The sequence below is a fragment of the Apis cerana genome, linkage group LG2 (genome assembly GCF_029169275.1).
Source record: "Apis cerana isolate GH-2021 linkage group LG2, AcerK_1.0, whole genome shotgun sequence".
NCBI lineage: Eukaryota > Metazoa > Arthropoda > Insecta > Hymenoptera > Apidae > Apis > Apis cerana.
Window position 1 is genome coordinate 11,119,029 of NC_083853.1, and position 23,171 is coordinate 11,142,199.

At 41.9% G+C, this 23,171-nt stretch overlaps 5 protein-coding genes across 11 annotated transcripts; 2 read left to right on the plus strand and 3 right to left on the minus strand.

Annotated features, from left to right (window-relative positions):
* Positions 1-4,882: 4,882 nt before the first annotated feature.
* LOC107999025 (proton channel OtopLc-like) lies at positions 4,883-10,507 on the plus strand. Of its 6 annotated transcripts, none has more exons than XM_062071141.1 (11): positions 4,883-5,022; positions 6,343-6,424; positions 6,523-6,681; positions 7,165-7,400; positions 7,481-7,650; positions 7,764-7,928; positions 8,316-8,582; positions 9,198-9,448; positions 9,593-9,726; positions 9,802-10,034; positions 10,110-10,507. In XM_062071141.1, the coding sequence occupies exons 2-11, from the start codon at positions 6,390-6,392 to the stop codon at positions 10,398-10,400; spliced, it is 1,941 nt and encodes a 646-aa protein (XP_061927125.1). In that variant the 5' UTR covers positions 4,883-5,022; positions 6,343-6,389; the 3' UTR covers positions 10,401-10,507. The 6 variants fall into 6 exon arrangements, with proteins under 6 accessions (XP_061927125.1, XP_061927127.1, XP_016914144.1 ...); XM_017058655.3 differs by having other exon boundaries at positions 4,899-5,188; XM_062071142.1 differs by lacking the exon at positions 4,883-5,022 and adding an exon at positions 5,218-6,180.
* Positions 10,508-14,569: 4,062 nt separating this feature from the next.
* Positions 14,570-15,940, minus strand: LOC107996873 (RING-box protein 1A). Its single transcript, XM_017055179.3, has 5 exons — positions 15,786-15,940; positions 15,589-15,616; positions 15,351-15,472; positions 15,140-15,225; positions 14,570-14,962 (listed from the first exon to the last, which is right to left on the minus strand). The coding sequence occupies exons 1-5, from the start codon at positions 15,876-15,878 to the stop codon at positions 14,950-14,952; spliced, it is 342 nt and encodes a 113-aa protein (XP_016910668.1). The 5' UTR covers positions 15,879-15,940; the 3' UTR covers positions 14,570-14,949.
* A 348-nt stretch (positions 15,941-16,288) lies between these two features.
* LOC107996872 (vacuolar-sorting protein SNF8) lies at positions 16,289-17,160 on the plus strand. Its single transcript, XM_017055178.3, has one exon. The coding sequence runs from the start codon at positions 16,289-16,291 to the stop codon at positions 17,042-17,044; it is 756 nt and encodes a 251-aa protein (XP_016910667.1). The 3' UTR covers positions 17,045-17,160.
* Positions 17,106-19,987, minus strand: LOC107996871 (putative leucine-rich repeat-containing protein DDB_G0290503). Of its 2 annotated transcripts, none has more exons than XM_028666216.2 (7): positions 19,488-19,987; positions 19,344-19,419; positions 18,804-19,284; positions 17,744-18,731; positions 17,557-17,685; positions 17,328-17,489; positions 17,106-17,241 (listed from the first exon to the last, which is right to left on the minus strand). In XM_028666216.2, exons 1-7 carry the CDS (start codon positions 19,529-19,531, stop codon positions 17,214-17,216), a joined length of 1,908 nt encoding a protein of 635 aa, XP_028522017.2. In that variant the 5' UTR covers positions 19,532-19,987; the 3' UTR covers positions 17,106-17,213. The 2 variants fall into 2 exon arrangements, with proteins under 2 accessions (XP_028522017.2, XP_016910666.2); XM_017055177.3 differs by having other exon boundaries at positions 19,500-19,985.
* Positions 19,988-20,052: 65 nt separating this feature from the next.
* LOC107996787 (RIB43A-like with coiled-coils protein 1) lies at positions 20,053-22,558 on the minus strand. Its single transcript, XM_017055008.3, has 7 exons — positions 22,423-22,558; positions 22,096-22,236; positions 21,824-21,933; positions 21,507-21,747; positions 20,529-20,756; positions 20,271-20,377; positions 20,053-20,202 (listed from the first exon to the last, which is right to left on the minus strand). The coding sequence occupies exons 1-7, from the start codon at positions 22,543-22,545 to the stop codon at positions 20,061-20,063; spliced, it is 1,092 nt and encodes a 363-aa protein (XP_016910497.1). The 5' UTR covers positions 22,546-22,558; the 3' UTR covers positions 20,053-20,060.
* Between the last annotated feature and the right edge of the window lie 613 nt (positions 22,559-23,171).

Here is a 23,171-nt window from a genome sequence, read left to right on the forward strand (position 1 = left end):
ATCATTTCGATGGCGACGCGCTTGTCAAATAGAGGCGTGCGAACGACACTTGGAAAGCGTTGAAAAATTGTTCGTACGCGCGAACGACCTTGTAAATAACTGACCTCGTAATGAAAAAAAAAAGCGGAGCAAACGATTAATTCAATCACGAGGGAGTATTCGCAACGAAGAACCACGCGGCACGCGTTCGAGTTTCGATTATTGGACGTGGATGTGTAACGCCGCTTCGTCCCTTCCTATCGAAGCCTCGATCTCCTCGGCACAATACCTGGGCTCGCCATTGCGACCCTATTACTTCTCCGAACCATTTCTGTTCTTCGATATCTTTCATCTTCTCCTTTTCTTCTCTTTCTCTTTTTTTAACATCCTCGTCCCACGTAATATTCGCTCCCATGACGTTGGTCGGTCCGGTTCTTCAACCGCTCCTCGTCGTATCGCATTTCAACGTTATCAGAGGGTCATCCTATCTTTCGAATTGCATTCGATCGAAGGCGGGGTCGATTTTCGTCTTCTCGCGCCTGCAGTTCGAGTGACTCGAGTTGTACAAATAGCTCATAACTTGTGATTCACCGAATCTCGACTACTGGCCAAGTTTCGAACGAACAATCACGGGAATAATTCGATGAGAAAAATTCGCGTTTCCTTCGTTCCCGTACGTTCGACCACCCGTACGTTTAATTAATCGGTCACGATGGAAATCGTACGGAGCTCGAACACCCTCTCCCGCTCGAACAACCCCTCCCCCGCCAGTTGATAGATTTCTAATTCCATAAACGTATAATTCGGCGGCGAAATTCCGTAAAGCGCGGTGGGCGCGATGGCGGAAACGGGGCGGACGGGAGGCAGGGAACAAAAGTTGATATCGAATCGTAAATACAGGACAGGGATCCCCCCGGATGCCGCTCAAATTCCATTTTCATCGCCTTCAACCGCCCGGGGCTACGTGTTCCGGACTTGTCGCAAGTACACGAGTCAGTGATCGAACTGTCCGAGCGAATCACCGCGCCGTCCGATACCTACGTGCCACGTACCTACCTCTCCTCCTCTCTTTCTGTTCCTCGATCGCGCTCTTTCTCCCTCCTTTCCACCCGCCCCGTCTCGTTTTCTCGTGCACACGCACGCACGTGCAGATTGCCAACAGGAGGCAATGACAGCTCTCTTCTCGTGACAGCCACGTGACGTTTGCGGGTATTTCGCCACCCATCTAATTATCATTCGCCATGCACAATACGGGATCGCATGCACCGCCTATTCTCCTTGGTGAATTTGCATAAGAACGCGGATCACGGAGGGGGTAGAAAGATTCCAAGGAAAGGGCATATCCTCTGCTCCTTTTCCTCCATAATTTTCGAAGAGGGTGGAATCTACCCCTATCGTACAAAAATAAAATTACGTCATCAATTATCGGTATGACCCAACTGCCCCCGTTGTTGCTAATTACGATATTGCGTAACGATAAATTCTCCTTCATCCGCCACCGTTGCGATTGGATCGCGCATCCCATATCCGATCGTTTCGTCGAACAATAGTTGATCGATTTCGAAGACGGGGTGGCAGCTATCGATCCGCATACGACACGCCGCAAAATCCGCAAGATATTCTTGGTAAATCGAGCGAATCCCATCCCATCCTGGGCAACCATCCCGTAGAACGTTCCTCCCGTTCGGTGGATCGCGGTGGATGAAAACCGGTCCGCGATCATTCGCGCGTGCTACACATTATTTTTACTCGTCCGCAACTAGAGCGGCGAAACACGCAGGCGTTATCTCGAACAGGCGGCTTTTGTCTAACTTTAATTGAAAATATTGGAATAAATCTTCCAATAGACATTGTCGGGCGAAACTGGCGGTCGCTTCACAGCCACCGCGCGCGCCACCAAGAGATAGGGGTGAGACCGCGCTAGGAGGGTGAGGTGGACGGGGACAAAGTGGAGAGGGGCGAGTAACTGGATAGCCGACGACGAGCGGGACAGGGGGGACGCGTGAACGTTAACGAGCGGGCCAGAAGAGGTAAATAGCCATTTGCGGTCGAGTTTATAGCGAAAGGTTCGCCGTTCAAAAATGGCCACCACCGACTCGGTCGCAGCCAACCGACCGTTTTGTGCCAGTTCGAATCAATCCCGCGCCTATTTCCCTTTCTCCCGGGGCCGGCCGCGGGGGACGACGCGATTTATTTCGTACGAAACACCCGCGCGTGTCAGCGTTTCCGTCGCCATACCAAATCGAGTTCATCCGATTCGACGGTGCTCTCTTTCTTTCCTCTCTCTCTCTCTCTCTGTCCTTGCCATTTCGTTCGCCCGTAAATTTATTATCGTCGTATTTTTCACGAGTTTCGCTCGCAACGCAAGTTCTCCGGAAGGGAAGGATTAACCGTCGAAAATTAACCGTTCAAAAGAAAATTAAACGCGTATTCTCGGGGACGTTTGGCGAAATACGCGTGTTCACGCGCGTCTACGACGTCTATCGGAGTTAATGGAGAGAAAATAGGGAAGAGAAATTCGCGATTAAGGCGTAGATTGGAAAGGTTTGACGAAAAATGGGGCCGGGCAGGGTGGCCAGGATTGAATCGTTTCCAGGCCTCGGCGGGGTTCGTTCCAAGCCCCGGTAATCACGGTAACGAATCGACGGTAATGGCGGTAGGCAGCCGATCGTTGTCGTCGACAACGACGCCGCCGCCGCCGCCGCCGCTTTGGAATTCGAAGCGGTGCGGCAGGGCAGCATAGGTAGGCAAGAGCAGCAACGACGACGGTTATCGGAGTCGATCATTCAATTTTGCGCTGCAAATTGTCCGCGCCGGAAACTCATATCCGGGCACTTCCGGTTCTCCCTGGTTCCGCCCCGGGAAGAGGAATCTGGCGAAAGGGCGGCCTCGTTGAATGGCCCGGTTCAAGAGCGAGCCGAGGGACCTGAACAGCTCCGCCAGGGCGAAAGAGAGAGAGAGAGAAGGGAGGCAGGATGGGGGAGGGGGATGAGAGGAAGAGAAAGAGGTGGAGATGCGGTGGAAAAGGAAAGGGGTGGGAAAGAGAGAAAGGGGCCAGGGGACAGACAGGAGAGAATCGAGAGGTCGCAGGTTGGATAGGCAGCGACAAGCACGATTTCGATTGATTGCTCCTGGGTCCTGGTAGGACCGTTCCCGTCATTATCGACCTCGTAGAGAATCGAGCTTCACCTGAGCTTCCATCCTCCCGATACTCGATTCCATTGCCGTCGTTATAATCCTTTGTCGCGTCCTCGTGCCTGTTTACACGGTTAGGATTAATCGTATCAACCGAATTTTCTCTCGTTTCCTTTTTATCGAGAATCAATTTGCAGAAATTTGAACGATGGACGAATACGTCGGAACAATACGTTAGAAAACGAATGCGTACAAAATTAATAATGTGATTCAATTTTTTTATCGTATAAAATGTCTTATTTCGTACAGGTTAGTTCTCGGTTGGTCGAGTCTCGATCCAACTTGATTTTGAATTTTTGTGCTTTTGTTACTGATAGAGCAGCATAGGTGAGAACAGGTATCTCTTATCAACGATCGATCTTCTCCGATAAAAAAACGACAAATTCACGCCGATTTTTACATTTTCTACTCCAACTTGGCGCGCGTCGAACTTGGACCGAATCCGCGCCTTTTTCCAACTCGAACAAAGACGAGATTTTGGAGGCTCGCGGTAAAATGTGATCACGAGCCAGGACCAGAACATCGCGTCTAATCCACCCATTACTATTCATCGCCATACCGCTGTCAAACCGACGGATCTAGCCGAATTATTCTCGTCAATCTGAACTCTATTGGGAGTTCGGATTCGCGCTCGTGTTCGCGACCTCTTCCTGATCCTTTCCTCCCCCTCTCTCTTTTCCCCCCTCGCGCTCGATTTTTATCCTCGATGAAAGCCGGGAAAGCATTTTACACGCGCTTTATTCGTCCAAGATAGTCGATAAAAAATCTAGAGAAAAGAAAGAAAGCAAAAAAAAGAAAATCTTCTCGTTCCGTCCGTCATTCCTTACGATCTAATTAAGCCTAAGAATTACGAGAAAAATGTTTGTTACGTCGGCCCGCTATTAACCCGAGCGCGGAAACTCGCAAGGACATACGTGGAGCCGATGCAAATCGGGATTTGTCGTGTCGATAGCATCGTCGACCGGCGTCGAACACCGGTGATTAGGGTTCAGGTACTAACTATTATCGGCTGCGCCTACAATTAGTGTCTTTTAGCGGGCACGGTCTAAATTTTCCAACTGTTTCGGCAAACAACGAATCGAGGCGTTCCGCGTGGACGATGATACCGGGCTTCATTAACAGTTTATACTCCACTTAACCGGCTCGTTTGTACCGGATTACGCCCGAGAAAATCGCCCTATAAACTCCACCCTCCACCCCGTAGCCGGGAACAGAAGTCTCGTAAAATTATGCAGAATTTCGAGGCCGGGAGGGGTCCCACTTATGAGAACGTATAGCCGAGTTGGACGTATCGCCTCTATTACGGATTACGCGTTTTCCGATTAACGCAAATTCCATCTGATACACTCGTTCTCGATCATCTGGCGATAATCGTTTCTTGCCGAGCGTTGGAGAGAAAGAGAGAGAGAGAGAGGGGTCCACCTCGATGACAATCCACCGCGGATTCCCCGGTGATTTGTTGCTCCGATTATTCCTAAAATTGAAATTGAATTGTCAGATAATCAAGCGATATGCAAACGCGAATATCGCGAGTCGAAATTATATCCCGCGAGAAAGAAACAATGGAACGACATTATAGAACATCGATCGCGCGTCGTTGATCATCCACGATGCTTCGACGACGAGGCTGGAATGTTTTCCTCCGGTTATAGTATATATCGACGCGATCCACGTTTCTCGCGGTTTCTCGCTAATTTCGTAAACGACATCGTTGATATTGTTTGTCGCGGATCCTCTGCCGACTAGAACCGCGCGAATCGCGAGCAGATCCGTGCCTCCTCGCGGCGACGTGTTTGACGAGTGTCGAGGGTTAGTTGGATCGGTGATGAACGGTGGTTCGATCGGCGTGTACGTTTCTCCCTTGTAACGATTCATCCGTCCTCCCGCATTTTCCACCAAATTTCCACCAAATTTCGTTTTATTTCCTAATTCGATTTCGAGTCGGCTCTAATAGAATCGACTCGTTTTCCAACGCTCGGGAACAGTATCGGTTAATTTGTCAAACTTATGAAAGGTAATAACGCGTGCTGTTGTATTATGCACCGTATTGCGTATTCCGAAATGGGAATTTGTTCGCGGAAAAACAGTCGCTGCGTCGAATTTCGAAAATTCGAACCTTTCGTTCGTTGCACGCGAGTTCTACGTGCTCTTGAAAGACAGACGCTTGTCCGAAAGAAAGAAATTTCGCGACGACGAGTCGAGGGATGAGCGAAAGCGGTCACCTTTCCGCGAGGACGAGTTCCAAGAGTGGGTTTTGTGCGATTCGAGGGAATAGTTAGCACGGGAGCCTAGCCAACCACGGGTGCGTTTCATCCGATAGCGCGACACGGTTCACCGAGATTCGTTTAACGCGATTCAAACGAAAGTTGGGTAAAGTTGGTTCGGTTGGTGGGACGCGACAACGGCAGCGTCGGCGTTGCGATCGTCAAGTCGGAAATCGCCTTCAATAAAGTGCAACTTTTACCTCTGTCTCTCGCCTCCTCCTCCTCCTCCTCCTCCTCGTCGTCTTCGTCGACGAGTTTCGCTTCGTTTCTAAACGAGAAACGAAAACAAGGAGGAAAGTTTTCCCTCTGGAGTTCCTTCGAGGAGAGATTAGTTCGGGGGGGGGAATCGGTCGTTGAATCGATCCGCGAAAAGAAGAGCGGAGAAGAATTTAATAATTTGGGAGAAATTGGGAGAATTTGTCCTGGGTGTGTTCCTGGTGACGTGTCACGGCCGACGCGAGCAATCGCTTTCGTGGCGGCCGTTTAACGCGACAAAGGGGCGAGGGACGAGGAAAAAGAAAGTTGGCCGGCCTGCTAAAAATTCAAAACGCGGGCGAATTTTCCCCGGGAATAAATTTCCAAGTTTCTTGCGCCGAGAACAGCCGAGCAAATACGGCATCGCGAGCTTATCCAGCACCTGGAAGAAGCTAGAAAGTTTGACGCATTGCCGGTGAATAAACCGAAACGATTGTTACGCAACGTTTGCGTAAAGGGAAAAGGGGTGGAGAAGAAGTTTTTAACCGTACGTCGCGTGTTACGTGACTTTTATATATATATACGCGTAATAGCATTTTCGGGATATAATAAAAAGAAAGGAGCAACGCTCGATCGCGTCTCTCTCTCTCTCTCTCTATTTTTAATCTCCTCCCTTTTCTCGTTTTATATTCACCATTATTTCTTTCAGCCGCTAGTGCTATCCATCGATCCCGACGAGGACAACGACGATAGACTATGAATAATAGTCAATCCAATATAACGACAACGACGTGAGTAACTGATAACAATGTATATCCCCGCGCGTTATATACAGCGCGTCGTGATCGAAAGTATATTTTCAAATAACGATATCTGGTGGGGAAAAAAGTTGCGAGTTGAAAAATCGCGATGCGCCACCATCGATAACCCTATCGTCAGAGGCTGATGGGAAAGAGTGCCTGTTGTCGCCTCGAGGAAGGATGTCGCATTCACGGAGACAAAGCATGTCCTTCACCGCCGTTATGAACCATCGAAGAGGCCTCCTCGGGTAATCCAACCTTTTTTTTCTCTCTCTCTCTCTCTCTCCTTTCCCTCCCCCTAATTTCGCGTCCCCGAATAGTTGTAGGTAGAATTGGACGGGCGACCGATTTAATCGTTCCGGTTAATGCATTAATAACGGGTAAAATATTACAGGGGCAACGACGGCAGAACGACGGTGGTCAACGGTGAAACGCGGGAGGGCAAAAAAGCGTAATAATTTTACGATCATTGAATCCTGTTTTCGAACGAAATATTTTCGAACGAATGACGGTCCACCGATTCGTTTGAATTTATTTCGTTCCGGTGTATCGACGCGAAATCGAGCGGTTCGACACGGTCAAATACCTTGCCGATCCTTCCCGAACGCCCACCTGAATCGCTGTTACGTTTTAATCACCGCGCGAAACGCAACCTCTGTACGAACCCCGAATCCCGATACGATGTCAAATACGAAACATTCTCCCCTATTCATCCTATTCTCCTCGGACAGCGCGTTGATTTCAGGTATAGGCAGCAACATGTCGCTGCCCTCGTGCATCCCTCAAGACCAAGAGTTTTTACCCGGTCAAACGGGAACTGGGCGCAAAACGCAATTGTTGTTGAACAATCGGAATCAATCGTGGGAGAAGAACGAGCACGAGGCGCAAAAGCAACGACCCAATTTTCTCCCACTGGCACCTGTTGGCACGGGCTGCGTGAGCGTCAACACTCTCGATCCGATGAAAGGTGAGCTCTTTTCGCTTTCGTTGTCGCCCCCGTCGAAAAAACGCTCGATTTTGAGCGGAGATTTTGTGTGTTGGACGCAGCGAAGCAACGGATGATGGAAGAAAAATCAAAGTTAACGGAGAGGAGGAATTGCCACGCGGAAATGGTGTCCATCATGAGCACCCTTTACGCGAAATTGTTGATCGTGATCGGGCTGGCCGTGCCCATAACTGCCAGCGTGACGGAGAGAGTTCCAGCTTCGTTGAATCAGGTGACGGATAATTCTCTCGAGCGAAAAAAAAAAAGGATAGATCTTCTCTCTGTAGAGAATACGACGACTACGACGACGATGATGATGATGGAACGCCGCCGTCTGTTTGTTAGGGTTTCTATTTGTATCTGTACGTGGTCAGCGTGGCATTCGTGATCTCGATGTACGTTATCGTATTAAGAGACAAAGCTGTTTGGAATGTGAAGCGGAGGAGCGGAGGGGGAAAGGAGCAGGCGTTGAAATACGACGAGAAGGGGGATCGCGTAAATCCTAGTCAGGTAAAGTTTGCTCTTCGAAAATATTTAATCGCTTCGAAAATTAACTTGGAATCACGTTTCACGACGTCGTTACCCCCTTGCGACCACCAATGTTTGTCTTTGACAAAGTGTCACGAAGGAAGGCGGCGATCAGGGATCGCGATCCCTTTTCAGGTGTCCCGACCTGCGCGATTGTTGACTGTCACGAGGCCAATTACCCGTCTCGCACTCGCGTTAACCCTCGGCCGTTGAATAATTTGTAGAAAAAAAGAAAAAAAAAGAAAGGGGAAAAACAAATGTTTCGCAGCGTAAACCAGCGTGAAAATCCTCGGGCTCGCCATTTTCTAATTAGCGGATCGCATTCAACCGGCCGTGCACACGTACAATGAAATCTTTGTTTTCCACCAGACGCAACAGTACGGGAGCTTTTGTCTGAGACTCGGCGCTGTGGGATTTGGCGCTGGCTCGTTGGTATTTACGGGATTGCAAATTGGGGCGGAAATAGCTTCCGGCCCGTTCAGGGCGATTACACCGGGTGCCAGGCTGCTGCTGGTCACGGCCCAGATGCATTTTATATTTCTCAACAGCAAAAGTCTCAGCTTGGCCAAGCACACCGCACTTGCCAAGTTGGGTCTGATGCACATGATCGCGACGAATCTCTGCGAGTGGTTGCAGGTAAGCGGAACGATGATGATGAAATGGAGGGGAAACAAAAAAAAAAAAGGGGAAACAGAAATAAAAATAAACAAAACAGGAAACATTTTTCATCGCGGAAATCGCGGAGATTGTTTGAACAACTCGATACATTTTATCCATCAAACGTTGCGCGTTTGCTCGAAAAGCGAATCAAAAACGAATTACCGGTATTTGAGTCATCCGAGTCAATTTGTCGCTTCATCGTCATCGTCATCATCACTATCGAATATCGTAGGAAAACAATATAACGAACGATAAAAGGGAAAGAACGTGGACAACATCGGAAACGATATCACTTTGATCCAACGTTTCGATGACCTTTATCTGGAAACGAGCGATCGGTATCGATTAACACCGCGTAACACCGTTCATTGGCGGAGGCCGAACGCGCTGTTTATTCCCATACTCGTAGAAACGTTTGCGCGTGTTCTCTCCTCCCCGTTTTCATCCTCGATCAAAATCGTTTCGCGAAAAACGAGCGAGGACAAGGAGGACGATAACGTTTCGTTTCATACGTTTGTTCCACGCACAAGTCGCGCGATACGCGTGCGTGAATTTTTCACGCGTCCTCAGCAATTCCGTTTGTTTGACAAGGCGTTGGTCGAGGAAACGCAACACGAGATCGATCAACTAGGCGACACGCACGACGACGATGACGGGATACTGAAATCGCTTCTGAGGGACGCGAGCCCGTTCCTTTTCCCGTGCACAATTGAATTCAGTTTAATTTGCGCGGTGATACTGTTCGAGATGTGGAAGAGGGCGGACGAGAGGATCGATGCAAAGGGCGAGACCCCGGCCAGATCTTCGTATCATCTTAGCATAGATTGCAGCAGCTCTCACAGGTCAGCTTCGAAGAAATTTAATTAAATCGATAGGATTTCCCTTTCCCCGTTAATTTGTTAATGCGATATCGTTGAGATTTTTAACACTGTTAACCCGCCTCCTCCTCTACGCCTTCTTTTCTTTTCTCTCCTTTTTTCTTCCAGAGGTCTCTTCGGCGGGATATTGATCGTTGCAGCGACTATACTGAGCTTGATCATGTTCTTCGTCCTGAAGGAGACGAAAATGGAGATTGCGATCGTTCAGGTGACCGCGCTCGACGCCACTATACTCACGTTAGGTAAATTTCCATTTCGCAATTTTCTCTCTCTTCCTTTTACTTCGACCCGTTGAAATCGAAAGGAGGGATCGATAGGTATGATCGCTTCGATCGCGGGCACGTTGAAGTTGCAAGCGTTGCAGCAGAAGATTATCAAACCATCGGACTTGGACACCACGCTGTTGGCAGCGGCTCAAGCCGGGGTCTATCTGCATTGTCTGTTCGGGGTCGTTGGTGATATATTGACAATGGGACCGACCTGGGCGTTATCGCTGATCACAGATTTGTTGGCCTTAATGCAGAGCACCAGCCAGACGTTGCTCATCAAAGTAAGAAATTGATCGTTTCGTTGAGGGAACGAATCGTATTCAGCTGGACTGAAAGCAACGTTCAAAAATTCGTAGATCGCATGGGGAAGACGTTGTTCGAGAAACGACAAACCCGGCAAGGAGTTAATCACATTCCTAATAGTCGTCAACATCGCCTTGTGGACGGTGAACACTTTGGAGAAATCTCGCGCGGGGGTTCGTCCCGACCATCTGCGATTCTTCGGCGTATGGGCATGGACGATTATCACTCACGTGTCTATGCCATTGGCTATATTCTATCGGTTCCACTCAGCCATATGTCTGTTCGAGATATGGAAGACGTGCTACAAATGCAGATCGAACAGCGTCGTCCATACCCCTTACTGAATCAAACCGTTTCAAAACTTGTTGATCCCTTCTAGTTGGTTCAATTATTACTCGAGAAAAATTGTTACTCTTAATAAAAAGCGGAACAGCTACAAGAAAAAAGAAAACGCTCTCGCGTTCGATCGTTCTCTTTAATTAACCGAGAGGGAGGGAGAGAGGAGGAGGGAAGAAAAGGAGCGATTCTCCTTGGAGAATAACAACATTACTCGGAAAAGGTAGACTTGTCCGCAACGTTTACGTAGTACGTTGTACGGTAACTTCTAAGCTGGCTCCAAAGACAAAGGGTAAAAGGGGCGCAGTTTCAAAGCTGGTGCTCCGTGGTGGGCCGCCGACGACGTGGACGAGGACGGGGACGAGGACGCGACGTGGCATGGCCGACGCGAATCGATAGAGAGGGGTGCGTACTACTTTTATCGGTGTACCACACGGAAAAGATAGACGGTTAACGACGATGGTGGACGGTCGACAGTTTGATACGGTTTACGGTAAACACATTTCGGTAGCAATCACATCACGGGGAAAGCAAGCCTCGGCCGGCGCTGCAGCGAGAAGTAGGTGATGCTTGGGTGGTTGGAGAAAGCGAGCGAGTGGTCGGTGAAGAGCTCTTAGCCAACCCTTTGTTGCTCCTGCCACCGCTATTGCGTCCCTCTTCCTTCCTTCGTCGCTCCTCCAACCCCTCCAACTCCTACTCCTAAACGGAGCGGAGGCCGCACTCTTGACCAAAGGCCTCTGATTTACTTAGCCTATCGAGTGCTCTCGGACTCGTCTCGACCAAGAATACCACGTACGCGTGTACACCGTGTGTTCCGAAATTTCCAACTTAATGCTCCACTTACTGTCCGTCCATCTTCCGCGCCGAGATTTCCTGATTGCCCGCCCGCCCTTGTGTAAATAACTTTCAGTTAGAGAAGGAGGAAATTGGAACGTCCCGTCTCCTCCACCATTTCGTTCCCTCGCGCCTTTTTCTCCAACGAACGTGTGTAAAGTGTCGCGAATCGATAATCGTTCCGAGGAATTTTCCCGAAAAATAAAAGAAAGAAAAACGCGCATGAATCTTCTGGCGAAAGGAGAAAGAACGGAGCGAGGGTGTTAGGCTGGCAACCGTCGCAATCCTCTAACGTAGCTTCGCCGGTAGGTTTTGTTTTTTTTCCGGATTTAAACCGAGGATTTACCTACGTGTCTACGCCGGCCTGTCTACCACCACCGGCATCGAATGCAATCTGCAACGCGCAACTGCACGGCGAGAAGGAGAAATCTTAGATTCCGGCCCTCCTACGGGGCCGGATATCGTGTACAACGTGCTCCAACAAAATTGCCAGCAACTCGAATTTATTCGAAACGAATGGCGCGTGCGACTATGAATGAAATTCGTACGTCAATCTAGCGCCATCAGTCGCAATCCATTTACCTAATTTAATTTACCGTGGAATTTAAAGTCGGCCCATAAGCGGGGATCGTAATTGTCGTATAACGAGTCATCTATTAACGATAATAGTTATTATCGGGTTGAATCGGCCACGCAACGAGAATATCGATTATTATTAACGACGAGATTATTTATAGCGGGTACACCTTGAAAGCGAAATAATCAAGGACCGTGCGCGAATTTGCATTTAACTATTCCGCAACCGATGCGAAAACAACGTTTCGCGCCAATTCAACCATTTTCGCGATAATTCGGAGAACGGTGGAACGGCCCTTCGATCGGTCATGGAAAAATCTCGCAATTTATCGGGTTTACCGATCCTATCCCGTCGATTCCAACGTTGGCAGGAAGGAAACGGGGAGAACGGAAAAAGAGGAAAAGGCGATGCGACAGCGACAGGACGAGGAAACCTTGATATATCCGCCAAACACAAGGAGAGAGAACGCCTTGGCGGATTTATCGGAGCCGCAGATAATGGATGGTCTTCGCAGCAGGGAAACTTTTTTAAATAATACAACGTGCAACTGGCGGAAGCGCTTCGATCCTACGGCGATTTGAAATACCGCTTATATATATATATATATATAGGGGAAATTCTATCCCCCCCTTCTTCTTTTTCCTCGCAAATATCGCGGGGAAAATAATGGTTCGCCAAAAAGTGCAATAGCCAATTTCTTGTCGGGCACGGCCATCGTCGCTGCGAGGGTGAAAACGTATCGATACGTGAAATCATCGAGCGTTCGAAATAAAATTATCTCGGTGAGAGCGGAGCGTAAAGGAGCCCGTGCGAAGGGTCAGCGGCGGTTCTCTTTCTCGACCCAATTACACGGAGCTTTAATGAATTTTCGATATACTCGCCGCTACGTAAAGCGCGGTGATAAAAAGAACCGGTAAAAACAAGTAAATTATTCGGTGGCTGTCGATGTGGTCGAAATAAGAGCCGGAAGGGCGAGACTTTGGCGAAAGAAATGACAATGGTATTAGCGGGACAACTACCACCATCGGTAAATACCATCGGCGGTGATAGCAGTCGATTGGACGATTCTCGGGAATGTATTTAATTCGATTGGACTCTGCCGCCATCTGGACGAGACAAGAGAGAAGAAGGGAGGGAAACTCGAAGCTGGGGTGAGGGAACCTCTGTTTCCGCCGGAAATGAGACCTTCGCGACTCGTACTCCCATCCTCCGCTACCCCTTTTGCCTCCTCCTCAACGCCCTCTCGAGCCTCCTCAACCCGGTCGTGGTCGTTCCCCTAACCGAAACATCTATCGCCCTCTATCTCGAGGGCGAGAATGCAAATTGTATTTATATTCCATCTCTCGTGGCCAGATAAATATTTCAACCAACCATGCTTACCTGTGTTTCCCGCGAAACTTGTTGGAAATCATTGAAATCCACTTCCCGAGTTATTCGCGTTTCCCACTCTTTACAACCTTTACCGGCCCCGCTCTTTTCCTTCTTCTTCGTTTCTTCGCTTCTCTTTTTCTCTCTTTCGAATATTTAAATTATAAATATTTATTAATGCGAGTGTGTATGTGTTGCAAAATTCTGATTCCTCTGGTCAAATGTGCGATTGAAAATAACCATAATGATTTGACATTATCATTCGATATTATCATCGATCGCTCGATCGTTTATTGCGATTTGATTCGATTTGCGATTGAAATGTATACTCCGAGGAATTAAAATATAAACGAATCCTATCATTTCTATTCTTCTCACCGTGTTTCTTGCTATAACAAAGACTGCACAATGGAGGATAGCGAACATCTTAATAAAAAAAAAAGAAAATAAAATAAAAAAAGATACTAAAAAAGTAGACGAAACGAGGAAAAATCAGAGTCGAAAAGGCTTACTAATGCTCTCTCGCAGCTCCGGTGAATGTCGCTTGGTCTCCGAGGATGTAATTTTCGCTGTATGCCCGGATTAGAAGCCAGCTCGTCGGGGGCTCCACGTTACGCCGCTTGATAAGTATTGCCCATACCTCTTGAATACACTAGAACTGGAAAAGGGATTCGAGATGATCTCAAAGCGATCGATTGGCCTCGACATGACGTCACGGGTCACGGTGATAGGCTGCTGTTATGTCTCGTTAAGAATCCAGGTACTATAATAGCACGGATTAATGATAAGAACATAAGGGCAGAGCAACCGTGCAGTTTGTTGGAACGTAAAAGCTATTATTACAATACCTGTCGTTGCTACTTCAGCGACATTGATTTTACTTAACTTCTCGAGAGAAAAAGCTTCATCGATACCTTCTTGGATACCTAAATCTTAAGAAACCAATGAGTTTATAATATATAAATATGTAATATATATAATTTTATACATAAATTTTTCTATATTCAACATATATGTGTGTATATATATATAAGTTTTGTGCAGGAGATATTTTATTCAAAAATATTAAAAAATTTCTCAACCTTATATTATGTGTCTCGATGAAATCGATATCCATTTAAAGTATAAAAATTGCTGATCGAAAGAGTGGATTATACGAGCTTGCTATTCTTGAGAAAAGGGAGGACAAAACTTTTGCTAGACGGTATTTCTTAAAATCAGGTAAGCGGATCATTGGAAAATTCGGTAAAAAAAAAAATTTCAAGGAAAAATTTATCGATGTAAAATACTTCTTTTCTATCCTTTTTAATTCCAAGTGATTTTAGGTAATTTTTCTGTAAAATTATCGATAATTTTTAATAATGATACAAAAAAATATTCAATGATTCATATGAAATATTATTATTTAATTCATGATATTTCTTTATTTAAGTCCTTAAGACTAACAATTACATTGTTATATAATGCATAACCGACAAGATAAGAAACTTTCAATAGTTTATAGTTTTTCTGCTGATCCAACTCAATATATATACCATTATAAACTTGATAGTACTGGTGCAATAATGTCTTAATCACGTTGTGTTTCAAGCGAATTTTTACTTTATTTTCCTCATCTGAACTGCTGCAAAGACGCTCATAGATATGCCACCGATTTTTTTTAATGATAATGTCACAACAAATTATTTACTTGTCTTTTATTCACACATATACTTAAACTTGCATCGGCTTTGGCATTCTGGAGGGTTCGGATATCTGTGGTAGTTGAACACACTCAGCTAATGACCGTATCTAAAACAAACGTAAAAATAATAATTAAATTATAATTAAATTTAAATATATGAGAAAAAAAAATACACATATTACATATATGAAAATCTTTTGTGCTTCTTCTACAAACACACAAATAATTTTCAAAAGCTTTAAGAAGCCAATAGTGTATTGTTGTATGCTGTAAATTGTACTTACTTTTGGAACTCCCACTCTCGATTATCAAGTGGACAAACTTGTCGAGTCTTCAACCAACGTGAGATGCAATGGAAATGGAATGCATGCTATGCGAAAAAAAATGTCAAAAAATTAAAATAAAAAGTTAAAATATCTTACTTGAGCAATTGACACTAAATATGTATTAACTTAAATATGTATTAATAAAAAGCTACGATGATAAAAATCATACATTGCATACACCCCAAGCTACGGTACATTCTTCACTAGTGGCTGATGCTTGATTTGCTTGGCATTCAATACATAAATCCATTATATGATTACGGCAGATTGCGCAATTATCTACTACAATATCTGTAAAATAACAAATTAAATAATTATTGATAAATCTTGTGATAAAAAATGTATTAAAACAATCACGTCATAATTTACGATATATTATTCATACAATTAAATTCACGATTACATACCCCATGCCCATAGAGCCACAGCATTCCACTGCAATATAAAATTAAGTATTTTTAACTAAATATTATGTATAAATCATACGAACATAATAATAAAAATGACAATGCAAAAATGAGGTTAGAATGTGAAGATCAACTTCTTAAAATTGAAAGAATTTATACGTGTTTTATAAAATATTTCTTTTAATTCTTTATCTCACCTTTTTTACTTCAAAACGTTTTTTTTCTCCTTTACTACTACTCGAAGTTGGTAAATCACTTTCTTCATCGTCAATTTCCATTGCCGACGCCATATTTAAATTTTGATATCTGAAGCCAACTGACACCTTGTGTAAGACATTCGAACTATGTAAGAAGAAAGATTAAACGACAAGAAAAACGTAAATTTTTTTGATTAATAAATATTTTGTGCGCGTTATAAATCGTTATATCGTATATTTTTTAGTGTCTCGATTTTGTGTTGAAAAAATGTTGAAGAATCAGAACATGTATCATAAAAAAAATATATAGTAGTGTTATTGTATCAATACTAGGTTAATGTTTTGTAAAAAAAAAATTTATACGGTATCGGTTATACTGAAAAAAATATGACAGTTAGTACCTTAATCATATAAAAACTGGATAAAAGCATTTTAATTTTGCATCAGTGTAATTTCTAATCGTATTTTCATAATCCATACTATTGTATAAAATATATTGCACGATGAGGCGAAAGGCAGGCGTTGGTGCTATCCAAAAACAAAAGCTGGAGCAAGAAAAATATAAAGATAAGGGAACTGAGATTCAAGAAAATCAATTTGAGCAAATGACAAAACAGATGGAAACTTTTCGTGTGAATCTAGAAGAATTCGCAACAAAGTATAAAAATGAAATTAAAAAAAATGCACGATTTCGGCGGCAATTTACCGAAATGTGTGCATCAATAGGTGTAGATCCTTTAGCCTCAGGTAAAGGATTTTGGTCAGTTCTTGGCATAGGAGACTTTTATTACGAACTTGCTGTTCAAATTGTTGAAGTTTGTATGGCTACAAATTATAAAAATGGTGGATTAATATCATTAGATGAACTTAGAGCAAGATTAATTCAAGCTAGAGGTCGTAGAAAAGAACATCAAGAAATTACAAATGAGGACTTACTAGCTGCAGCTAAAAAATTAAAAATTTTTGGAAATGGATTTTCTATTGTTCCAATTGGAAGAGGTAAACACTTAGTACAGTCTGTACCTGGTGAACTCAGTATGGACCATACTGCCGTATTACAACAAGCTAGTTTATCTGGAAATGCATATGTTTCAAGATCCATGTTATGTAAAGAATTAAAATGGGAATCAGATAGGACACAGAAAGCTTTGGACCATATGGTAAAAGAAGGATTGGCATGGTTAGATGAACAAGGTGAAAATGAAATATTATATTGGTTTCCTAGTTTATTTACAGCTTGCATTGTATCCAAAGAGTAAGCAAAATATTGACTTTATAATGAATATTATGAAATAGACAGTGTTTTAAAAGAATAAGATATTTGCAATATAAAATGTATTTTTAATGTGAATAAATTTACATTATTCTTGTAACATATACACAGTTAAACATCCATTATAAATTTCTTGTAACTAAAGAAAAATATTGTCACCTAATTTCATTTGGCTCATTAATTCTGAAAAAAGATGTAAATTATAGATAATTTAAAATATCTTATTATATCTTTATATCTTATTACATCGATACAGTAAATATACACACCTTTGTATATCTTGAATTGCATGTTGTGCCAATTGTTGTTTGCAATTTAATAATTCTTTATGTAATTCATTGTTTTCTTTTTGTAAAGTATTCATTCTTCCTCTTAGTTCTTTAGATTTTCCTTGAAATTTAACTGTCAAAGATTTTGCTTCATCTCTCCATCTAAAATATAAATTAATAAAAATATATTTTCAATAATCATTGTTTATTCATGTAAAAAATTGCATACTTTTTACTTAATTTTTGATGAATTTGAACATGATTGATTAATTCCTTTGTTTTCCTGTCAAATTTTTCCTGCAGTTTATTCATATGATCTGATAATACAGATTGACAACAATGACATTTATTTTCTACTCTGTAATAAAAGTGTTACATGTAATATCATTTAATTTGATATATTTATATTTACTTACGTTATATCAAAACTAGGCTTAGCTTTAATATTATATGGATTTATTTCATTAATAATATTATTTTTCGGATTATTTTCTCCTATACAAGTTGCTTTATGAAGATTAATTTCCAATTCCTGAATTTTATTTTCAAGAGAATATTTTTCATTGTCTCTTTTTTGTATTTCATATTCAAAATCATGTTTCAATGATTTTAATTGTAATACAAGATTTTCCTTATCATCTAATGTTTTAGCTAACTGATTTTCTAAATCAGAATATTGTTTCATTTTATCCTTATTTTCGCCCTCAGTTTTTTTTATCTGGTCTTGTGTATTAATAGTTTGTTGTTGCTCTAGCTTTTGTAATTTATCATTTGAATTGCCTAATTTATCTTCAAGAATAATAATTTTTTCTTTTAATTGTTTAATTTCCACATCATATTTGTTTTTAGCTATTGTTTCATCATATATTTGTAATTGAAATTCCATACGTTTTGCTTTTTGTTCATATTCCAATATTTTCACACTAGAATCTCTACGTATTTTATTCAATTCTTCTTCAATAAATTTTAATTCTCTTTGAGCTTTTTCTGTTTCAGTAGTTTTTGTCTTTAATTCTGATTTAAGTTCATTAATCTCTGTTAGATATTTTTTTGTATTTTGTTCAATTTCATCTCTAGTAATTTTATTTAACTCTTGTATTTTTCCATCATATTCATTAGCTATTACATTCAATCTATGTTCTAATCTGGTTTTCTCTTCCAATACAAGAGCTTCACGATGCAATATTATATCCTTTTCTCTAACTGCAGATTCTATTAATTCAATAGCTTCTGCCATCTTTTTTTTTGTTTCCTTGTCTCTTTCCATCACATTATCAGCATATATTTTAACTTCATTTAATTTTTTTTCCAATTCCAATTTTGTTTGTATTATTTTATTGGTTTCTGTTTTAGCATAAGCTAAGTCTTGTTTTAATGTTTCTATTGTCAGTTGGTTATTCCTATCTTTTAAAAAATAAAAATAATATCTCTATTTGTTATAATATATTATACATATATATATTAAATGTTACTGACCTCTATCTTGAGTATTCATTTGAAGATTCTTATATTTCTCCAAAAGTTCATCTTTTTCTTTAGTCAAATTATTAATTTTTTCTTTACTTGTTTCGTACAGTGTTTGATATTTTATGAAATTATCTTTGGCAAGAGCTAGTTTTTCTTCCAACATTTTAATAGCTTCTGAATAACTTTCTTTAATAGCATTAGCTTGTTCTTGATAAAACTTTGTTCCTTTTCCATCTACATGAAGTCCTTTTAATTGGTCCTCTAAGGCACTTATGGTATTTAAGGAAATATGCCAAAGTTGCATAGCTGAATCTTTTTCTGATTCTAATAACACGATACGTTCTTGTAAATTTTCTATTTCTTTTTTATGTGCATCTTGATTATCGCATTCTTCCAAATGAATACGATTTAAGGATTCTTTTATATCATCAACTTTTTGGCTCTCATTTCGTAGAATTTGTAATTCGGCTCGTATATTATGTTGTTCTATCTAAAAATGAATATATAATAAATATACGTAATGTTTACAATATGTAATTAATTTTATACCTTGCATAAATGCAAGTCTTGTTTAAGATTTTCCACAAGCACATGTTGTTCTTCGAGTAACTTATACTGCTCTGAGCTATTGATAAAAAAAAGTTTATCAAATATATTTAACATAAATAAAAAGTATAGATATATAAAGCTAACCTTAAAGCTAACCTTTGTTTCTGAGCATCATGTTCTGTCATCATCGTGCATTTTATCTTTATAATGATATATCTTTTGTAATATTATGTCGTGCTAAGGAACATGATGGAAAATATAGTATCTGTTTAATTTATATTTGCAATGTTTTGTGAGATATTTCAAGTAACATTATTCAGACACGACGCGTAAATATCAACATTACTTTTTACCGATAGTGCATGTATTTAACAGAAAGATCGATAATACTACATAAAATTTTAATATCTTACTGTGTATTTAAAGCACTGTAATAAAATGATATATTGAAAGAATTTAAACGTTAAATCGTAAAACATTTTCCGTTGTAAAATATAAAAACATCATATAAATAGATGATATAATACCGACTGACGATGATTCACATAACAAAAAATTTATCATTTACCAACAAATAAATGCCTCAAACAATCAATATTTATATATAAAAAAAAATACATGTAATTACTGGGAAAAAATTAAAAATAACAAAAATAGAAAAATATATTGATATTGGAAAAATAATTTATTCGTATCATCGCAAAAAAGCTTTTATTTTTAACGAGCATCTTTATTAAATTGTTCATAAAAGGCTGCAGTCGCTTTATTTTTATAAAGCACACAATTGAGATATTCCTGATGAGATTTTTGTTGCTCCGCTAATTCCAAATTCTCCTTTGCTATTTTCTTTTTAATTTCCCTGAAATATTAATAAAGATTTATCCAATTTTCACATTTCACTACGCATGAAAAAACAAAAGTTTTTACGCTTTCTTCCGATCAATTTCACGTTGATACGAATCTGCGATCTCGGCTTGGGTAGTCATCAATCGATCCCATTCTTCGTCTCTTCGTTTCTCCTCTATTTTCATTTCCTGGAAAAAGAAGTTTTCCTTGAGCGAGCCAAATTTTTTGTACCCCTGACCGTGCTCTCGCATGGCCATGACAACGATTGGCACCGTTTCAACGATCTGCGGTGCATCGTTAAAACCGTGTAAAACAACCGTTCCATCATTCGTCATTTACCTTCATTTCTTTCAGTTGGCGTGCTTGAGCCTCCCTGAAAACCTTAAGCTCGTCCGCAGTCATGCCCTTGTAACGCGAGGCCAACGGTTTGTGCGGTCCATGAGTGCTCTCCGCCTGCTCTTTGGCTTCCGTAAGGAAGTCCCCAGTCACGTGATTGTAGATATCCGCCTTCTTGTCCTCCTCCTCTTGAAGGGCTTCGCAGCGGCGGCGGTATTCCTGTTCCTCTGCCTATCGTTGGAAGGGGAAAAACGGAGCCGGTCATTCGACCAAAACGTACGTCCAACGGAGCGTGACAGCTCGAAAAGAAAAAAAAAGTCAAGGACGGGAACGCGTGGAAAGAGATGGGGAAGCGACTGGACGATCGTTCGCCGTATTATTATCGAGACTCGTGAGTCGATGACGTCACCAAGTTTGCTCATCGACCGTATAGCAGCCTCGCCATCACTGTAAACGGTGTTCACCTTCGGCGAAGGTTTATGTTAACTGTGTGTGGATCGTGTTCAGGACTCGTGTTAAGCGACCGAGTAACAATGATTCGCTCATCGACACGGTGACACAAGGGGAATATCATCAGCGACCAGAACAGAACACTCGTATCAAGAATAACGAGATTTTGTTACCGTTGAACTTTGACATTTCACGGTTCAACGTCATTGGCTCGTTCGTGACAAGAGGCTTACGAGAGGGAGATTTTAAATCAATTAATACGATGGAGAGTCATCGAGCGTTAATTATATTATGAATTTTCACTTTCTCGTCGTACACGAGTATCGACACCAACACGCAAACAACTAGGAGAGTATCAAGGGTCAGAACAAGGTTTGTGCTCGATTTCTATTCGTGTGAAAAGATTCGATTTTCCTTCACGTATGGAAAATAGAATTGTCAGATAATAAGATTCTTATCTTTTTCTTGCAGTTTCCGAAACACGCAGTTCCCGGATGTGTGATCAAAGGATTAAATGGAAGAAAGCCTTACCATGGCTTGATTAAATCGTGCGGTGGCTTCGTTCAACTTTCGACGACAATCTTGTTCCATCTGAGCTATCTTCATGGCATGCCTGTCTCTGGAGAGGATGGCTGCTTCCTGGGCTTTCTTGAATTCCTTCCGTTCGCTCTCGGCGGACAGATGTTCCTGCATTTGTTTTTCGATCCACCACCTCATCTCTTCTTTCTTCGCCTTCGCCTTTTCCTTAAGATCATCCTCCTCGCTTTTTAATCTGCATGGTTTTTGGAAAATTAAATATTTTAACGAAATTATCGGTGAGAAATGGAATCAATCGTGACAATAATTACAGCTCGCCGAAGGATAGATCGCGATCGCCTTTTTTCGACAGTTCGCATTCCTGGCGTTGTTGATACTGCTGTCTATAATGCTCGATCTCTTTGTGGATTTTTCGCTTTTCCTGAAATATCAATCACAGATAAAACATGTTTAAAAAGTTTCACTAAGAAAGACGAAAAGAACAACCAAGCAGACGGATGAACGTAAGAATCTTTAATTTAATGATGTTGCAAAAAACGATTAATCATAGCGGCTGCTTTTCCGCCAATAATTAACAATTTACCTCTTCTTGTTGTTTCTCCAATAGCAAACCGATCTTACAACTTTGAAGCAAAATCTCGTCGAGTTCGGATTCTCGGGCTTCTTCCAGTTCACGTTGCTGCTTCTTTTCCTCGACCTGTTTGTCCAAGAATTCCTTGTCTATCTGCGGACGTTATAAAAATCGTTATCGGACGTTTCTCGACGATAATGAATCACAATACATATCGTTCTTTCGCGTGCGGATTCTTTTTTATCATTTCACACGAATGCACACGAATCGATCGTATAACACGCTAACAAATCTATCTAAGTGTCACGATTTAAAACACTTTGTCCCCACGAGACTTACCCCGATTTTCCTGAATCGTGCATTGAAAATCCGTTCCTTTCTCTCTGCCTCGATCTGCCGCCTGCGTTGAACGGCTGCGGCCAGTTTCAGCTCCTCTTTGGTCGCGGTTTGAAACTTCAGCATCGTGCCAAAATTTGATCTACGCGAGGACGAACGTAACCAGAGCCCGAGTGTGAGCTTAGCCACGAAAGCCGCAAGAATCACGTGGAATTCGTTACCATGGAGCGTTTGGACGATAAACGCGTTACTGCCTCGTCGCAAAATTTAACACACAATCTTTCCCATCGAAATAGAACTCGAGAATTCCCGTTTATCGATCAAGAAGAATTTTTTTCTTTTTTGTAATTCTTTATCCACTTATCCAAATCGATCGATCAATAAGATTAATCGCCGTGGTTATAATCAAGAATTCAAGATGATGAAAATATTTAATTGACATACATTCGATCGAATTGTTAAGGATATTTGCATGAAAGAGTCACGTGAAGAACAGCTGTTGAAAGCGTAAACATGTGTCGTGCTATCTGTTGATTCGGCGAAAGTCATTACGGATGATTCGTGACTTTGCGTATTATCATGGTTCGATGTAGACGCGTGTATCGATCGATGTAAAGCTTGTAACATAGATAACCGTAGCAATTGCTGCGCGGTTCAGACGGGTATAAAAGAACGAATTTAGTCGCCTTCCTTTTATTTCTTTGTGAGGACGTTCGTTTCGCATGACACGGTGACTCAGTGACGACGAGTCG

Bases quoted from the DNA above. Each gene is read 5' to 3' on its own strand.
- LOC107996871 (XM_028666216.2), bottom strand. From the start codon at position 19,531: ATGATGACAGAACATGATGCTCAGAAACAAAGGTTAGCTTTAAG. The intron at 19,285-19,343 runs GTATAAAATTAA...ATTCATTTTTAG, and splicing joins AAGACTTGCATTTATGCAAG to ATAGAACAACATAATATACG. The intron at 18,732-18,803 runs GTCAGTAACATT...ATTTTTTAAAAG, and splicing joins AATGAATACTCAAGATAGAG to ATAGGAATAACCAACTGACA.
- LOC107996872 (XM_017055178.3), top strand. From the start codon at position 16,289: ATGAGGCGAAAGGCAGGCGTTGGTGCTATCCAAAAACAAAAGCTGGAG.
- LOC107996787 (XM_017055008.3), bottom strand. From the start codon at position 22,545: ATGCTGAAGTTTCAAACCGCGACCAAAGAGGAGCTGAAACTGGCCGCA. The intron at 21,748-21,823 runs GTAATTATTGTC...AAAACCATGCAG, and splicing joins GATCTATCCTTCGGCGAGCT to ATTAAAAAGCGAGGAGGATG. The intron at 20,757-21,506 runs GTAAGGCTTTCT...TTCCAACGATAG, and splicing joins CACGATTTAATCAAGCCATG to GCAGAGGAACAGGAATACCG.
- LOC107996873 (XM_017055179.3), bottom strand. From the start codon at position 15,878: ATGGCGTCGGCAATGGAAATTGACGATGAAGAAAGTGATTTACCAACT. The intron at 15,617-15,785 runs GTGAGATAAAGA...TTTATATTGCAG, and splicing joins AACGTTTTGAAGTAAAAAAG to TGGAATGCTGTGGCTCTATG. The intron at 15,473-15,588 runs GTATGTAATCGT...GTTATTTTACAG, and splicing joins TGTGGCTCTATGGGCATGGG to ATATTGTAGTAGATAATTGC.
- LOC107999025 (XM_062071141.1), top strand. From the start codon at position 6,390: ATGAATAATAGTCAATCCAATATAACGACAACGAC. The intron at 6,425-6,522 runs GTGAGTAACTGA...TGGGGAAAAAAG, and splicing joins TCCAATATAACGACAACGAC to TTGCGAGTTGAAAAATCGCG. The intron at 10,035-10,109 runs GTAAGAAATTGA...AAAAATTCGTAG, and splicing joins GCCAGACGTTGCTCATCAAA to ATCGCATGGGGAAGACGTTG.